The sequence below is a fragment of the Anas platyrhynchos genome, chromosome 8 (assembly GCF_047663525.1).
Source record: "Anas platyrhynchos isolate ZD024472 breed Pekin duck chromosome 8, IASCAAS_PekinDuck_T2T, whole genome shotgun sequence".
In the NCBI taxonomy this organism is placed as follows: Eukaryota; Metazoa; Chordata; class Aves; order Anseriformes; family Anatidae; genus Anas; species Anas platyrhynchos.
The window spans coordinates 31,986,651-32,002,869 of NC_092594.1; the positions used below are offsets into that span (position 1 = coordinate 31,986,651).

Genomic DNA, 16,219 nt, shown 5'->3' on the forward strand with positions numbered 1-16,219 from the left:
AAAGCACATATTCTTTATGTGCTGTGAAGTATGTGGTATTGTGTCCAAACAATGCTAGAGGATAATCATTATAGGAGTATCACTGGGCCTGAAAAGGTCAGTTAGTTAGAAATGTCAGCTTTCAATGCAGCCATGCCGGACCTTCCTATGTAAGGATCCAATTAAAGGGACATGCCAAGGTGCATGGAAACATCATGGTGACCCAGAATAATAATAAGGTATTGTGGAAAAGCTTGATATTTTTCTTCAAAAGTAATGGATTAGCCTTTAGAATATCCTCTCTGCAGTCTTATTTTGACTTTGCAAATATCACTTATTCTACATGTATCCAAAAAAAAGGTCATTTTTTTAAAAATGCAAAGGTGGGGATGAAACAGTCTTACTAAAAGTCAATATTTAGTAACTAAATGGAAAAAAAAAAAACCTCTGGTTTCATCATTGGACCAAAAAAAAAATTGTCATTCCAACAGAATTCAAAACTGTGACATTTGAGATGGATATATGTGGTGTTTTGGGAGACAGATGGGGATAAATCAGGGGAGACGTGCAGACAGGTGAGGGTGAACTTTATTCTCTTGGGACAGGTTGTGAGTGAGGACTGTCTGCACAGGGAAAAGATGAGGAAAAACAACACTGGTCAGTGAATATGCAGCATCACTACATTATTTTTTTTTTCCTTCCAAGCAACTGGAGAGATATAAGTAAGAATTAGGAACATACTGATCTGCATAAATAATTACAAGCAACAACGTTACTTCTCCTTATCAGAGCAAATGGAAATTTTTACAGCTGTTCAGATACTGTGAAGGTGAAGATGAGGAATTGGATACAGTTAAATTTCTTAATCAGGCTCAGGACAGCCAGAACCAACATAATGGCAATAAAATGGCCCTATGTTTTCTCTCTGCTGTTAGTGTATCATCTTGCTGAAGGATCATCAAGTATGGAACAAATGTCTTCCTGTAATTCTAGGGTTCAGCTAAGACTGACAACACTAATTTCACTCTGAGCTGATACCTCAGCTTATATATTTTTATGGTAACAAAGATCTTGTACTGTGGGATTGTACAAAGAATTTGGGGTCTATTGCCTTGCAGAGCATGGTACTTCCAAGATATTTTACACTATGGTGGGCATATGGGAGAATTAACCTCAGCATCATGGTGATACATGATACAGTTTCACTCCTATCCATCACTGAGCATTGAAAGACCCAGTTATTGCTGGACAGATAAATTATTTATTTTTTCCACCATCTTTCCAAATAAAATAGCACATGAAGTTTCACTAACAAACACAAGCAGTAATTACACTAGGCTGTTTAAAAAAACAGACACTATCCCTTGACACATACTTAGTCCAAAATCAATGTAGTATTAATTAATAAGGACTATCAAAAATAGCACCTAAGCTTTAGCAGCAAACAATGTTCTGTCACATTTTATTACTCTGTATAATTTTTACTAATACCTGTCTTCTAGCTTCATGACTTTGAGTTCATATTATTTTCATGCTTCAATTAGAAAGAAGTAGATAGTCAGACTATCCATGAAGGTAATGGAAAAGTCTTGTAGGGGGGCTTAGTGGTGGAATTTATGGTTAAATGAAACTTTCAAATATACTATAAAACTTATTCTCCTTCCTTTGCTTAGTTTTACTTGAGGTCTCATAAGCAGTAATATGTAGAAATGCAAAACTTAATCAGCTAAAAAATAGAGCAAATCCCACATATCATTTTATGCAATACCAGGAGAGCAGAAATATATTTTCCTAACCAGAGGAAATTAACTAGGCAACAGTCCTATATCTATAATTTAAAGCAGTAAAATATGTATGGCAGAAACTAAAGCCACCTTAAAAGAATTCAGTGTAGCAGTGTATCACAAATTAATGAAATGGAGACATTTTTAGAGCATGCAGCACTGAAGATATTAAAAGGGGGAGAATATTTCACCACATAGATCAGTCTGATAAATACTTTTAAAATCAAGCTTTTTTTCACTGTTTAAAAGTTGAAGAGCTTGAATATTAGGGGGAAGCACATACACAGCTATTAACATTTCTGATCGAATCTCCGTGCCACTCTGTAGTGATCAGGAATATTTCACTCTGTCAGCGTGTGTAAACCTCTAATGTGGTCAGAGGAAAATCTGAGTAAATCAAGAGGAAGGAATTATGGAGTCAGCTCTTACTTTATTTCTCCTGAAACAGAGCTGAAAGAAACTTAAAATACTTTATATTCCATGCTGGAGCCAAGCTGGGCACTATGGAATATTCAGCTACCACAGGTTTTCTAAATGCAATCAATTTACTGCTGCCAAATGTAGTAGGTTTATATACATCTGGGAAACATGCACCTACGGTCCTGATGAATTTCTCCTGACATTGCACTGATTTCAAGAGAATGTTATTTTAAATTGGCAGTAGAGAGACTGGTGGAGAAGGATAAAGCCCTGAGGATGGCTGAATCAAAGAGAATTTCAAAAGAATTTTCCTGATGGTTCTAGGATAATATCACATGTTAGCTATTTTCAAAGCCAATAGTTTCCAACACGCTTCCATTTATGGTATCAATAATTAAAAAATACTTCCGTGGGAGATGAACTTACCTTACTGAGAAGAGAAATTGAAAAGCTATATTACTATTGTAAACACAGGAGATGCAAAAAGCTTTGTCTCCATGGAAAAGCTATGGAAACAGGGATATCTTATTTGTAGCTATTGAATGGTTACTGAAAAATGCCGTGTGACTGTATGTGCATGTGCAAAGTGTTACAGAACATGATCACATAGAAATTAAGGGCAGGCCCTCAGCTCCTGCCCACAGCAAAGCTGAATTAAACCACCTGAAGATTCAGTCTTAAAACCCAAAGTCTACTAGACAGTGTTGAGGAAATGTTTTGGATCAACTTCAGAGGTAAAAGATTAAGTTTAAAGAAAATTTAAATTACCAGAACTTAAACCTCATTATGTCCCACTCCCTGCCTGCACGTCCCTGCCAGCTACTAATAAATTTTTAAAATCTTTCCCCCAGCCCACTGCGCACATCAGCTCTGAACCTGGCACCCTGAACCGTACAGCGCGTTACAGCCTAATTGTAACTTGCATGTCAAGGGGCAAGAAGAAAGGAGTGTGGCAAGAGCATTGATAAATTTAACTTAACATTCCTCCAGCTACTCAGCAGTAAGGCAGAGTAGTGAACTCCCCTCCACATTTTACATGGGTGTCAGTTACTTCAAAGGAATATATTCAAGCATGAGGGAGTCTGGCTTGCTCCCAGCTTATGCATCATTTGTGCCTGTCTGTTTCTGGAGATGCACAGCAAAGCAAAGACTTCCTCCAGTTTGGGGCACGTTGTGGAGCTTTCCGGAGCTGTTTTCTTAGGAGCACTGGAACAGGTCAGCTGTGCATGTTGCATACAGAACATGTAGCTGGAGCTACAGCTCTCACCCTCTTCATTTCTTCCTTTTATTTTTGTTTCCTTTTTATTTTTTTTACCCCCTCCCTCTCCAGAATTCTCCCAGTCCAGGATAGAGATTAATGATGCCTACCTATTCAGTTTAACACAAAGACATGCTTTTCTACCAGGTTTTGTGGTGCCATGCACACATGGCTCAGGACTTGGAACCAACCTGGAGCAAGGCGAGAAGCCACGGCAGGTCACCAGCACTCTGTGAGCAGGGTTTGGGTTTGGGGCAGGAAGAAAAAGCACCACTTCCAACCCACCAGTGAAGTCCTGAGCAATCATTCAATGACCACGGCCATGGGAAACATCTCAACTGCCATGAGGTAACGTTAGGTTTCGGTGATCCCACAAACTCTTTTGATTCTTTCAGCACTTGTACCTCAACGCTCCTTCCTCTACATTAACAGAATTGTTTTACCTTGTGATTAATCTCATTAATTGGCTGATCAATTTTTGGAAAGTTTGTAGTGGCATATGGAGAAGAGCTATTTTAACATCCACAAGGGATCCCCAAGTACTCTTGACTAAACAAACAAAAATTGGTTCAGGAAATTTTGCACGTTTAAAGTGATGCTCATCATGACAGACATGTGGATCAAAAAGGTGACCTTTGGTTTTGAAGTCTTTTGTCTGTTCTGACAATTAGGCAGTAAGGCTTTGGTGGCTGATCCTGCCTGGGAGATGTGGAGGACTTTCCCATAAATAAGGAGGACTTTCCCATAAATAAGGCTGGGTGACCTTCAGTGCAAACGAAGGCTGCCTGCCCACGGCAAGGTGGAGCACAGGACCAAGTCCCAGGGATTAATAGCAGCAAATAGACAGCCCAGTCCCTAATTTGAATCACTAAATCAAGGGACTACACTGGTTATAGCTGATCTCAGCCATCATAAATGACACCACAGCTTTTTAAAAACAGACTGTTGATGTCAGATCTTGCAGCTAAAGCTCAAATATTAAAAAGTTACAATCTACAAAGTCAGTAAAAGCCTTAAGACTGTTTTTTGTTTTGTTTTGTTTTGTTTTTGTCATTGTTTTGTTATTTTGTTTAATTTTTACTTTTCTGATATTTGTAGGGCCCAAACTAGACCCTTTAATCCACAGGCTGATATTTTCTCATCCTACTAAGAATTAAGTGCTTAACTCTGTTCTGTTAGCTTCTTTCAAAAATCTCAGCTTTAGGCTCTTAAGTAAGTTTGCCCTGATCCAACACCAGGCTCCTTTCAAAAATGCCCTTACTGAAAGCAAAGTTGTAACAGCTCAATTCAATAACTGTGGTGTGAATACACCATTTTTCCCCTAAGTAACCAATTATTGTTTATTTCTGGCTAAATACCTAGGGGTAAAAATTATATTTCAGAAAAAAAAAAAAAAAAAAAAAAAAAAACATGTTGTGGAAAGCTTTTCTCCTCCCTTTTAGTGCAGCACATCTACCAATGTAGTCACTGGAAGCTGCTTTCAAATTTAGCTATTTGGTCGTTCCAACTAATTGCTGTGTTGATTTAGTAGGTTGCTGCATTAAATTGAAAGATCTGAAGCATAGCTATTTACTGCAATCACACCTATGCACAAACTCAGCTTAGTCAGCCTTTCATTGTTCCAGTGAATACTCTATCCAAAATTACAAGAAAGGTATCATAAATTCCTTTTGCAGACATTTCTCATATTAGGTTATTCTGTTCCCCAACCTTTCTTTTCTCTTAAAAAAAAAAAAAAAAAAAAAAAAAAGGAAAGGAAAGGAAAGAAATAAAAAAAGAAAGAAAAAAAAAAGGGTGATCTTTGGTACCCTTATCCAAGATCTGAGTGTCTGTTATGATTAAGACCTTCAGCGATTTTTTTTCTCTTTTTTTTTCCTCTAGAAATAGACAATATCGAAGATATGAAAAATGTAAAAAAAAAGTGCCATGTTTGTCCTTGAAGTTACAGTCAGAATAGTGACAATGGCTGTATCACACTGTATTGTTGCTTTTATCAGCAAGTGCCCTGAGCATACATTAACATAATTGCAAACTGCATGAAAAGTGAACATGCAAAAATGTGATGCAATTGCCAATAGCCTCAAACATCTGTCCCAACAAAGTGTTCCTCCTCCTTATTTTAATTCTTATTATTTTAACAAGGTTAGTGAAGGAGAAACCATGTCACAGATGATATCTACATTTAGGGTGTCAGAACAATTATTGATGCAAAATTGTTATCCAAGCAAATGTGTCACATTTTGTTCACTTCCCATAACACCTGTTCATTTCGCTAACACATTATTCCCAGTTAAAGCCAGAACTCATTAGTCCCAGTTAAAGGCAAACTGAGAGCTTAATATGCACATACAGCTGAAAAACCAAAAAGTTAACCAAAAGATAGCACCATTCAGGCACAGCATACATCTGGAGCTGTTGGGCAGCAAACTTCTGTAAGTTTGCTTACAGAAGAAACTGAGAAGAGACTGCTTACGGAAAGAAACTGAGACAGAAAAATAACAATAAATTAATAGCCACACAGCCTTAAGAGCAGAGATCAAATAGAAGCACTTCTCAAACAACCTGCATTTTAATCACAGTACTGAGGTCTTCAAACTCACGATGCCAAGGTGCCCGACACTTTTGTAGTATAACACATTTTGTTTTATCACTTCAACAGGCTAATATATAAAGCCATTATGGAGAAGGCAGTTTAATGCATTTCAATTTTACCTAAATATTTTTTGACCCACTTTGGCATTCTTTAGAACGAAGCCTGAACCTCCTTTCTCCCACTACCATGCACACAGAGGGCCAGTATGCCATTGCTCCCCAAACTGCTCACATTTGCCACCAAGGAAAATCAAACTCACATTTCTGTGATACTGGAGAACACATTGTGAATTTGAGGGCATCTGCCCTGCAGACATACCTCTAACTGTAACCCCAGGAGGCTTAAAGAAATATCAGCACTCAAATTCATAGAGTAAAGGTCTGAAGAGGCAGCTCTGTGAACGGATAACTGCCCGGGGCTTTGCCAAGCACAATATAGCTGTCACTTGTTATTATGTGAAAGATTTTCTGGGGAACAGTGTTTTTCATTTTGCATGTCAGAGACGGGGGGAAAAAAAAACACCACATTTAGACAACCACCTCTTTAAGAAAAGAGAAGAGAGCCGTGCGGCAGAGCTCACTTACCAGGGCTGGTTATTGTCAGGAGGTCAAGCTGCCGTCTCTGCTGAAAAACAAATTATAAAAGGAATTGTTAAAAGGGGACTAATTTTAGTCGGTCATCTTAGACCTGCAAAGTAAGTGTTCTGACATTTATAGCAGAATTAATTACAAGTTACATGGCTCACAGTAACTCTTTTGGATGGGATCCACATGTACTTTAGGAGGAATAAAGAAAAAATACTAGCTCAGTCCTTTTAATGTGTTTTTATTTGCACTTATAAAGTGTTACTATTTCTTTTTTTGGAGCATATACTTGAAATGGATAGCTAGAAGCACAGATGGACCGATATATTTATAAAAGTGGTTTATGATTCCACAGGGAAGGAGACAAGGAACCAAGACAAGAAACCCTAAGTTCTTTATTCATATCAATCACTGACTCATAGCCTGTATGTGATCAAACACAATTACATTGCCTTGGGGTAAACCTTTCAAAGACTTGTAACGGTATCTAGACAAACTCAAGACTGATAAAAGGAAAGCTTCTTTTCATGCCGAGCACAGTTAGCCCATGGAGCTCATTGCCACCAGATATCCCTCACCCTAAAGCTTGCCAGTCTTGATCAACACTGAATATTTGTACAGATCACAAAATACAAGGATTGTGATGGCAAATACCAAGTTTAAACAGAATAGTGGTTTCTGGAATGGCTGCAAACTTTCACAGGTAAACCAACCTCTACTAACATTTTTTCTCCCCTCCCTGGAACAAGCTATGCCACCAAAGCCTTGATGGTGGCAAGGGGCATCAGAGGTTCACCTTCCCCTTTACCATGTAGGAAAAGCTGTTACCTCCTCCATGTTTCCACTCTAAAGAGACTTCTCCCACCATTAGATCTCTGCGGCCTTCCACTGAAATCCACATGTAACGGACATTTATCATCATCCTTCAACCTTTCTGAGGGTGCTCTCCATCACAGGAGAGCAGGACAGGGCAGGGCTAGCCCCCATCTCACAGGCAGACTAGATTCTTACTGCCTCTTCTTCCTCGCTTTTTTAACTTACTGTCTTCTCCCTAACTTTGACCAACATTAGTGTGTCTAGCTGGCATTTCAGATTATACTGTCCAGTTTAATTTCTCTCTCCTAATCTTCTCAATAATGTCTGTGTTACTTTCATTTATTGTCAGCCCTATTGATCTTTTTCTAATCTAATTCTCATCATTACATTCACTGTATTCCCTCGGTGACAGCTGAAAGTCCTTGAGGAGGAAACACTGACTTGGTATTCCCTACAGTGAACACTCTTCCCTGGAAATTACGACTGATGAAACTCCTTTCTAAACTCATAATTTCTCTATAAGTAAAGCTTCACTGGCTCAAGCGTGCAGACACAGCTGATCATCCACTGAATATACTTGAGTTACATGCCAACGCTGAACATGGCCTGCTGGGAAACTGAGTAGGGTGTGAGGCTGAAAAAATATTTTCTGAAACCTTCCTGGCCTTCAGGACCTTACCTCTTGTGCAATGCAAACCATCTTAGAGAGAAACCTCATTCCTGTCTGCTTTTATAGGTACTCCCTGTTTGCTTAGCTCTGGCGAGGCATTTTGAGTATGGCTTTAGCAGCATGTTTGACATTTGCTTTATTATAAAATATAAGGCCAGCCTAAGCTATGCATGCCAGGCTAATGGTAAAAGGGAGCAGAGGACTCTGCCCCATTGCCTTGTGTCGCCTCTGCAAGAGCTACTCAGAAATGCTGTCCCTGCTCTCCCGGGGTGTGCTAACCCCAGAGTTGTTCTCAGGGAGCAACAAAGCAAAGTAAGCAATAATGCAAATCAAGGGCCCACCTCCCCAGTGGGAGCCGTAAGAAGAAATGTCTCCTAATGAGTTGAATTTTATATAGATCCCATGCCTTAATCCTGAGTTATATGTACAAAGATATGAAATGCCAGGGCTTAGCACCCACTGGGCCAGAACCTTTGCTTACTTTTCTTGGCACAACTGGAACTCCAAATGATGTATATCTAATGAACAGCTAGAGCAGAAAACATATATCCAAAACCTATACTCTGTGAAAGCTTCTCCGCTGGGAAAAAAAGGTGGAATATAAATATCCTACATTAAAAAAGGTTGCAAAATCTATTGTTTGAATGGAGAGACATTCAGGTAGCTCAACAGGTCCCCAGTCCTGACTTAAGGTTATTAAAGTTAGAATAAGCATTAAATAAAAACCTAAGTGGCTTAACTTGATGCTGCAAGAAAAATAAAAGCATACAGAATAGACTAAACAAAATATAAAACTTTTTTTTTTTTCTTAAAGGATGTTGCATTCAAATTGGCCTTGAAAAAATATATATATAGGTCCACAGGAAATATTTGTGTATGCGTTGAACTTTAAGCACAAGTTATTTCTGTGACTTCAAGTGGAGCAGCACTGATCTTTCGCATCAAACACCTAACTGCTGCAAGGGATTTGAAATGCCACCAGGTTCTTGGCACTGGCTCCACCCAAGCGCTCCAGGCTGGAGCTCAGTGGTGGCTGCCTGACCAGGGCACCCAGGGAGAAGAAATTTCTCTGCTCTGACCTTCAACAGACCTTGAAGAGATTTCTTGAATTTAGCACAGCAAGGGAAGCTTATGCACACTCACCCAAGCCTTGGAGAGGAGGAAACAGCAAAGTGCATTTCAGAATCATGCATTTCAACATGTAAAAATACACTAATTATGGATCCAATCACTTTCCGGAAATTCAAGCCTGCTCTCACATCTCAGGGGTTAGCTCTCTGCAGTTTCCAGGGCTCAGCTGGATGCAAGCAGACTAGTAACTATATGGATTTTTTAAAAAAACAACATACTGGCACACTTATGAGTAGCTATAAAAGTAACAGAATTTGGATTTAAAGAGAAAGACACTACACAAAGTGTCAAAGATTAAGAAAATAATGGCATCAGAAATAACACGGCTGTAGGGCTTTATAATCCTCTTCTCCCTTCAATGCTGAAAGATGCAGATTGCAGCTGTTGCCCCCCTCCAGCATGATCACCCTCTCCCTGTTTTGACAGATTTCTTGAAAGACACATCTCAAGATGTCTGGCTTTTTTTTATTATTATTATTATTTGTTTGTTTTGCCTTTAGTAATTTTCCACTTCTCAAACACCGGCTCCTGCAGAGATGTTTGGGAGTACCCCAGTTGAGATGCTTGGGACTACCCTGATCTTCAGGCAACCTCCTGTCCTAAGAATTACTACCTGAGTGCTATAAAACACAACTATCATTCCTGATATGAGGGGATGTGACAGTTTCCCTTATCACTAATTGTGCATTTCACCTACATTGACAAAAAGGCATTCCATGAGAAACATGAAATTGATTTCCACAGCAACAGCCATAATGTATAAAAGGCAAACAGGAAGATTCTTTCTATCACAGCATCTGTAGCGCTACAATCTTGTCCTACCCTTAAGGGGCAGCATCCTCATTTTCACTTTGCTGGCTATTTGAAAGCCCAAAGGCATGAAGAGGCCATTGGCAATTCCTCCTGGCTTCCCATCTTGTGCATTTTTCCATCATTGGTACTATCCAGAGGCACAGTCCCTACAGTGCAGGGCTCTGCAACAAACCTGCAGCAGATCGTGTTCACTTCCATAAAATTAACACAGTCTTTAATTAATGCAATAAGCACTGATGAGTAATAAATCATATTAAAATACAAGGAAGGCAAATTTTTAATAAATTAAGCATTGATTCACGCAATAAATATTAATCTATTAAGCATCACGAATTCATTACATTTTAGAAAACTGGTTGAAAAACCTATCTGGTGATCTGGTCTAAAGTGTGCAGAATGGTCCCTGTTCACCCATAATGTGCACTTATTTTTAACTAATTCCCTAATTTATCATGTTAAACAACTTGCCTAAAAGTGAGCATGGAATATTATTCCATTGCCATATGCAATTTTCTTGACAGATTCTAATTCACTCCTTATATCGTTTCCTATATTTTTCCTAGTAATTCCCTTTCTGAGTACCTTCTTTCTCTTCCTTGATGTTGGTGGTCTTTAAAACACTTTCTGACTGGTGCCATTTAATTTTCACCTCAATTAACTCAGTGAGAGTTGCAATGCAAGGAAAAAAAAATTGTGGGGGGTATAAATTAACTCATTCATTTAAGTTTAGCTTATCTATGAGATGTTCTTTCACACTTTGCAGAGTTCCTCCAACCTTTTATATAGATGTGGGATGTGCTGCACTTGCTTTGACTCTTATCTACAGATTAGCAAAAGAGAAGGAAAAAAAGCCAGATGCAAAGATGCCCCACGAGACTGATATGGAGCTGTTTCTGTAGCAACCGATGATTTTCTTCTCATGTAAGAATGAGCCTAGTCATATCTAATTCCAAATGTATCTGGGCCTCACTTGCCAGCCAAAGCTGTGTCAAGTATAAAGTCAATATAGTCAGAAAGAGTGATAAAAAAAGCAATTATAAAGTCATCTTCCTGCTCCTACACTCCCCCTCTAGCCAGGATCCAAAAGATATCCTTACCCCTGCTTTCATTCCCAGCTCATCATCTCCAAGCCCCCAACATCCAATGAAGTGATGGAGGTGACAGGCAGCCACCCAGATTATCTCACAGAAGAAGATGCTTTGCTGGAAGCTCCTTCTCCCATCCCATGCCCTCATATCCTGGGAGATGGCAGTGCTCTGGCATGGCTTTCCCTAGGCTGCAGGGGCATCTAAGCCTGCCCCGGGACTATCTATTTATCTTTATAAAACTATAGTTTTATATGAGTCACCACATAAATATCCTAAGCCCAGAGCTGAGATCAACTTCAGCTTTGGCAGGCTCTTGTTGGGTTTGTGCCATTTCACTGCCTTCGCTCTGCAGGCGCTATTTTCTGCAGCTATGAACCCAAGGACAGACTGCCCATCTCACTAGCATCTCCTCCCATAGTCCACCCACACAAGGCTGGAATTGAGTCTCTGGGACCACAAGAAAGCTTTGTCTTCCTAAATGTATTTTACCCAGCCTGGTCTCTGCTATCGATCTCTTCTATCTAAATTTAATGTGGTTTGAACAGGTGTTTCTTCCTACCACCTTCAATCCGCAATGCAATTCAGAGAGTTTAAAATTGAAATAAAGTGCATGTGGTTTTCTTTTTTATTTTGTTTGTTTGTTTTTGTTTCATTTCCCTGGAAGATTTGCCACAAGTTGTTGCTAATTTTGCCTCTTCTTTTTAACTTCTAAATTAGTGCTCTTCTATAAACAGACTGTGTTGACATAAGAGTAATTGAAACCAGTGCATCTCTGCACAAAGGAAAGCTGAGTACGTATTGAAGGGTTTGTAGAGCTGAATTTCACATTTCTCTGGCCTTTATTAATGCCACACCGAGTTATGTCAGTGCCTTTGAAAGCTATCCTCTACCATTTCTTCATGAAAATATCCAAAAGTTCAGACAAAAGTTCAAGGAGATCCCAATCATGCGACTTAGCACCGTGTGTACAACACAGCAGCACTCAAGTACCACCAGAAGCCTCCTCAGCTTTGCACTGTGGGGATTTACAATAGAGATAAGGGAGGAAGAGAGGAACAGTGCAGACAAGAAGAGATTTTGGCTGTATCCGACCCATTTGCACTGCCACGTGGTGACAAGCCGCACACTATGGTGTGTTCTGCTCATATGCAGGAGATGCTTCTGTAACAGAAAAGTGTAAAGCTTCTTTTTGTTGTTTGCTGTGGACAGTTTAAGAAATATTCAGGGATAATCAACATCTGGAAAATCTTTCTAGTGAAAGCCTAGATAAAGAAGGAGTGTTAGAAAAAAAAAAAAGTAAAAAAAAAAAAGTAAAAAGTAAATATAATTTTGTGAGCATTTCACATCTGTCTAGCTTCTCAAATAAGAGGTTCTCTACTTACACACTCTTTTCTTTCAGAGTGCAAGACTTATTGCCAAGGAGAGAATCTCAATTTATGTAACGATCTCAGTAAAATACTAATTCAAATCCTGTTAAAATAGATAATCTGATGATTTAAAGCTCTTTTTTTTTTTTTCAAAGTTACAATATGATGCCAAGCAACAATCTTTTCTTTCCATCCTGAAATCATAAGTTTTGTTCATATAATGAAACAAGATCTCACATTTGTACCTGCTTTATTATTAGCTGCTAACATTCCTTGGTTTAATGATAAAATGAACCAGTCAGCTTGTTGACACTTGACTAGGATTTTAGTAAATTGCATCTCCTGTAGCTTAGTCTGTGGAATCAATTATTGATAATATAGGTGTGGGGGAACATTTATAAAGTGGTTTGGGATATATTATCACTCATGCTAAGAGCTATAATGAGCATTTTAAACAGTGACCTCTACACACATTTGATCTTTGCAATATTTGGTAATTCAGTTCTGGTTTAGAATCAAGACCAAGTCCAAATGATGAAAGGCAGTGCTGATCTATTAAGTAACTTTACTCATCCTTACATTTCACATATTCTCCTTAATATTTGACACCTGAGCAGTTCTTTCACAAAATCCAAAGTGCCAAGGATACATGATACTTTCTTATATTTCAGAAACACTGCCAAACAAGTAGCTAAAACATATCCTTCTCCCTGCTTCAACTATTTATCTCCAGAATACAACACTCATACATAATGTATTATTTATTAACAAGCTCCCTAGTTCTTACAGTTGTGCTGTGCTCAAAGGTATTTAGAAATAATATCAACACAATGAAGGCTCAGGAAACATTGAAAAGCCACGCAAGGTATCTTTGGGCATGTAAAAACACTCTCTACTACCTATGGCAGTAGTAGGAGTAGGTCGCAGCCTCAGAGCCCTGGTGAACATATTACCACTAGTATTGGTAGATCATCACCCAAAGCAACTGCTATGGGAGCTGAGTAACCCAAGCAGCTGCGCATTGGAGGCCATTTGCAATACGCATCATCACTTTTATTGGTCACACCAATTCTCAGTCTGTTCCGTGTATTCTTGAGTGACATCTGCTGGTGCTTTATCTATAAATTGCCTTATTTACATATAGAGCACTCATAAAGATAGTATCCAGAGTCTCGGTGAACCACTAGGAACCAAAAAAAAAGTCCACCAATTCACTAGGAAATATTTGCAATCACAAGAAAAAGTCATTAAGACTTTCTTATCTCTGGGAAGAAAGAGAGGAGGAACAAGCTGCTCTGGTATATGAACTGATCCTTAACTTTGCAAATGAGCGTTAGGACAACAGAAGAACTCTTACATTTTCCTATGCTTCTGCCTCTGTAAAAAAAACAGAAACATCCTCAGACACCTCAGTGAAGTAATCGAAAGATAGAATTGTAGTGACTATATGGTTAATGATGTATACTATGCACATACATTGCACCCTCTCGGATGAGGGCATAGAAGGACATGCTTGATTATTTAATAGTGCTGTCTCTTTCAGCCATGTCAAAATATGCCAAGCAAATCCAATCACTTCATTGAACCCAAATGGCAAACGACTCAGAGCTCCCAACTTCATAAGCTTCCACCTTCCTACTTAATTTAGGCCTGAAATGCTGATGCAAATTTACAGGCACAGTGCTGTAGTCATCCCACATCCTGCATAGGGTATATATACACAGCCTACCATTTCTGCCCCAGTAAAGATCAGGGAATGAGAATGGATGATATAACCAATATCTCATCTTTGCTCTGCTCTCCCCTAAAATTTTGGGCCTACAAGAAACACAGAAAGAGGATAAAGCCCATTTCTCCACGGTCTTGGCAGCCTGATGACACATCCAGGTTTGACTCCAGCCTCTTGTAGTTCCACTAACAACAAGGTGGCTGCACGCATGTATTAAATGAAGCCTGAATACTTATTCTGCAAGGATTTGGGATCTACTCACTCCACAATTTAACTCAGCTTTTTAAAGTGTTTGTTTTGGTAACAAACCACCATGCAGGTTTTTCATAGTTTGGTGTATTATTATGCAAATTGCAGAGCCGTGGTTATAATCCTGTGCTTGTGACATCAATTACTTAATGCCTATAGAGATTACTGTAATGCCACAAACAGCGGATTATGTCTTAAAGTACATAGTAAGCAGCAGGAGCTAATAAACTCATCTCCTTAAACTTTATTTATTTTGGAAAAAAGAGTAAACAAGGGCAGGAAAACCTATACAGACCACACAGAGTGCTATTAACAACCAAAATCCATACATGACGCAGATTGCTTCTCAGGCATTGCACAGCCCTTCTTTAGCTGTGAATTCCTGTCGTATGTTAAGTCTTATGGAGGAAAGAAGCAGCATTTGGACAGAAAAAGGGATAGATTAGTGAAAGCAATTATGAACTTTGAGAGTCCACCATTTGCGGGTGGGGGGCAGGGTAAACAACAGTGTTCAATGAATGTTTCATTAGAAACAAAGCATATCTACCTATAGCAGTAATGGGTTATTGACTAATTAGCCATTGTTTATGGGTTGTATTAGATAACAGACAAGACAGATTAACTCCCAACATATGCAATGTTAAAACTAACTATGCTATTGTAGGAGCCTGTGATCATATGCTAAAGGAGGCAAAAACCAAAGGTTCCTGTCCCTGTTCTGCTCTATCTGGACTCTGAGCTTGAACTTCAGCTATGCACACCCTAACCAGCAGATCAATTCTCCTAACCCTTCTTTTGCTTTGCGTAACTAAGTAACTTTGTGTGCTTTGTGTAACTAAGTATTTATTGACATGGGATGTAAGCTCCAACATCCACATCCAAAGTAGCAACTTGAAGCAGCTGTCCTGCTTTCTTCTTGTTGCCTAATACTTCAAACTGCCATCTTGCCAGAATAGACCGCACACTGTGAGGAAAGAGACCTATGTTGGGTTCTAGGAAATCACTGTTGATAGAACTGCAATTTGAAATTTTCTTTAAAAAAAAAAAAAAAAAAAAAAAAGAGAGAGAGAGAGAGAAGAAAATCAGAACTAGAACTCTGAGGGAGTTACTGGGGAGTTTTCTGAAACACAAGAAATTCTCATTAAAAGATTTCTGCTTTGGAGGAAGTTAAATACTGTCTGGTTTAGGGAGCAGTATGCATTTACACTTGGGCTGGCTCAAACTCTGTGTTGGAATTCTGCTCAGGGCAGCACGTAACCAAGCAGCAAAGCTCTGTATTATAGCACTGGCAGCATCCTATCCCTAATACACTGGGGCCCAGCCAAAGGAAATGTATCTTTGATAAACTTTTAAGAAACAGGCCTCCCATGGTTTCATACCATAAGGATAGCAATACAAAAAGAAGGAAGAAAAAGACACATAAAAGATGCAGCACAAGAGTAGAGTTCCTTGTGAATATAAAATTTCTAAAAATTGCTGCATTTTCATGCATAAAACCTATGAATTATGTGTTAAGAAGTCCCTATGATCCACCAACAGAGTGAAAATAAACATGAGAAGACAACTTCTTTCGTTGCCATTTTCTCTGACTCCCCGGAGTCCCATCTCTCTTCTCCCTCCAAGAGCTCCCTGCCTTTGCTTCTGATTTTGTGTGAATTACCTGGATGTGTTTATCTTGGGTGTTATTGTCTTTTAAGGTATTGGAGTTTGCCTGAGATACAGGTGAGCTGTGTGAGAA

At 39.0% G+C, this 16,219-nt stretch overlaps 1 protein-coding gene across 7 annotated transcripts in view; it reads right to left on the reverse strand.

Moving 5' to 3' along the window:
• BEND5 (BEN domain containing 5) overlaps positions 1-16,219 on the reverse strand; it is a 923,615-nt gene that overhangs the window by 425,398 nt on the left and 481,998 nt on the right. For 5 of the 7 annotated variants that reach the window (XM_027463542.3, XM_038182815.2, XM_038182812.2 and 2 more), the window contains exon 6: positions 6,619-6,658. In XM_027463542.3, the coding sequence (XP_027319343.3) occupies positions 6,619-6,658 (40 nt within the window). The remainder of the gene's footprint in view (positions 1-6,618; positions 6,659-16,219) is intronic. The other 2 variants (XM_038182817.2, XM_038182813.2) reach the window with 1 other exon arrangement.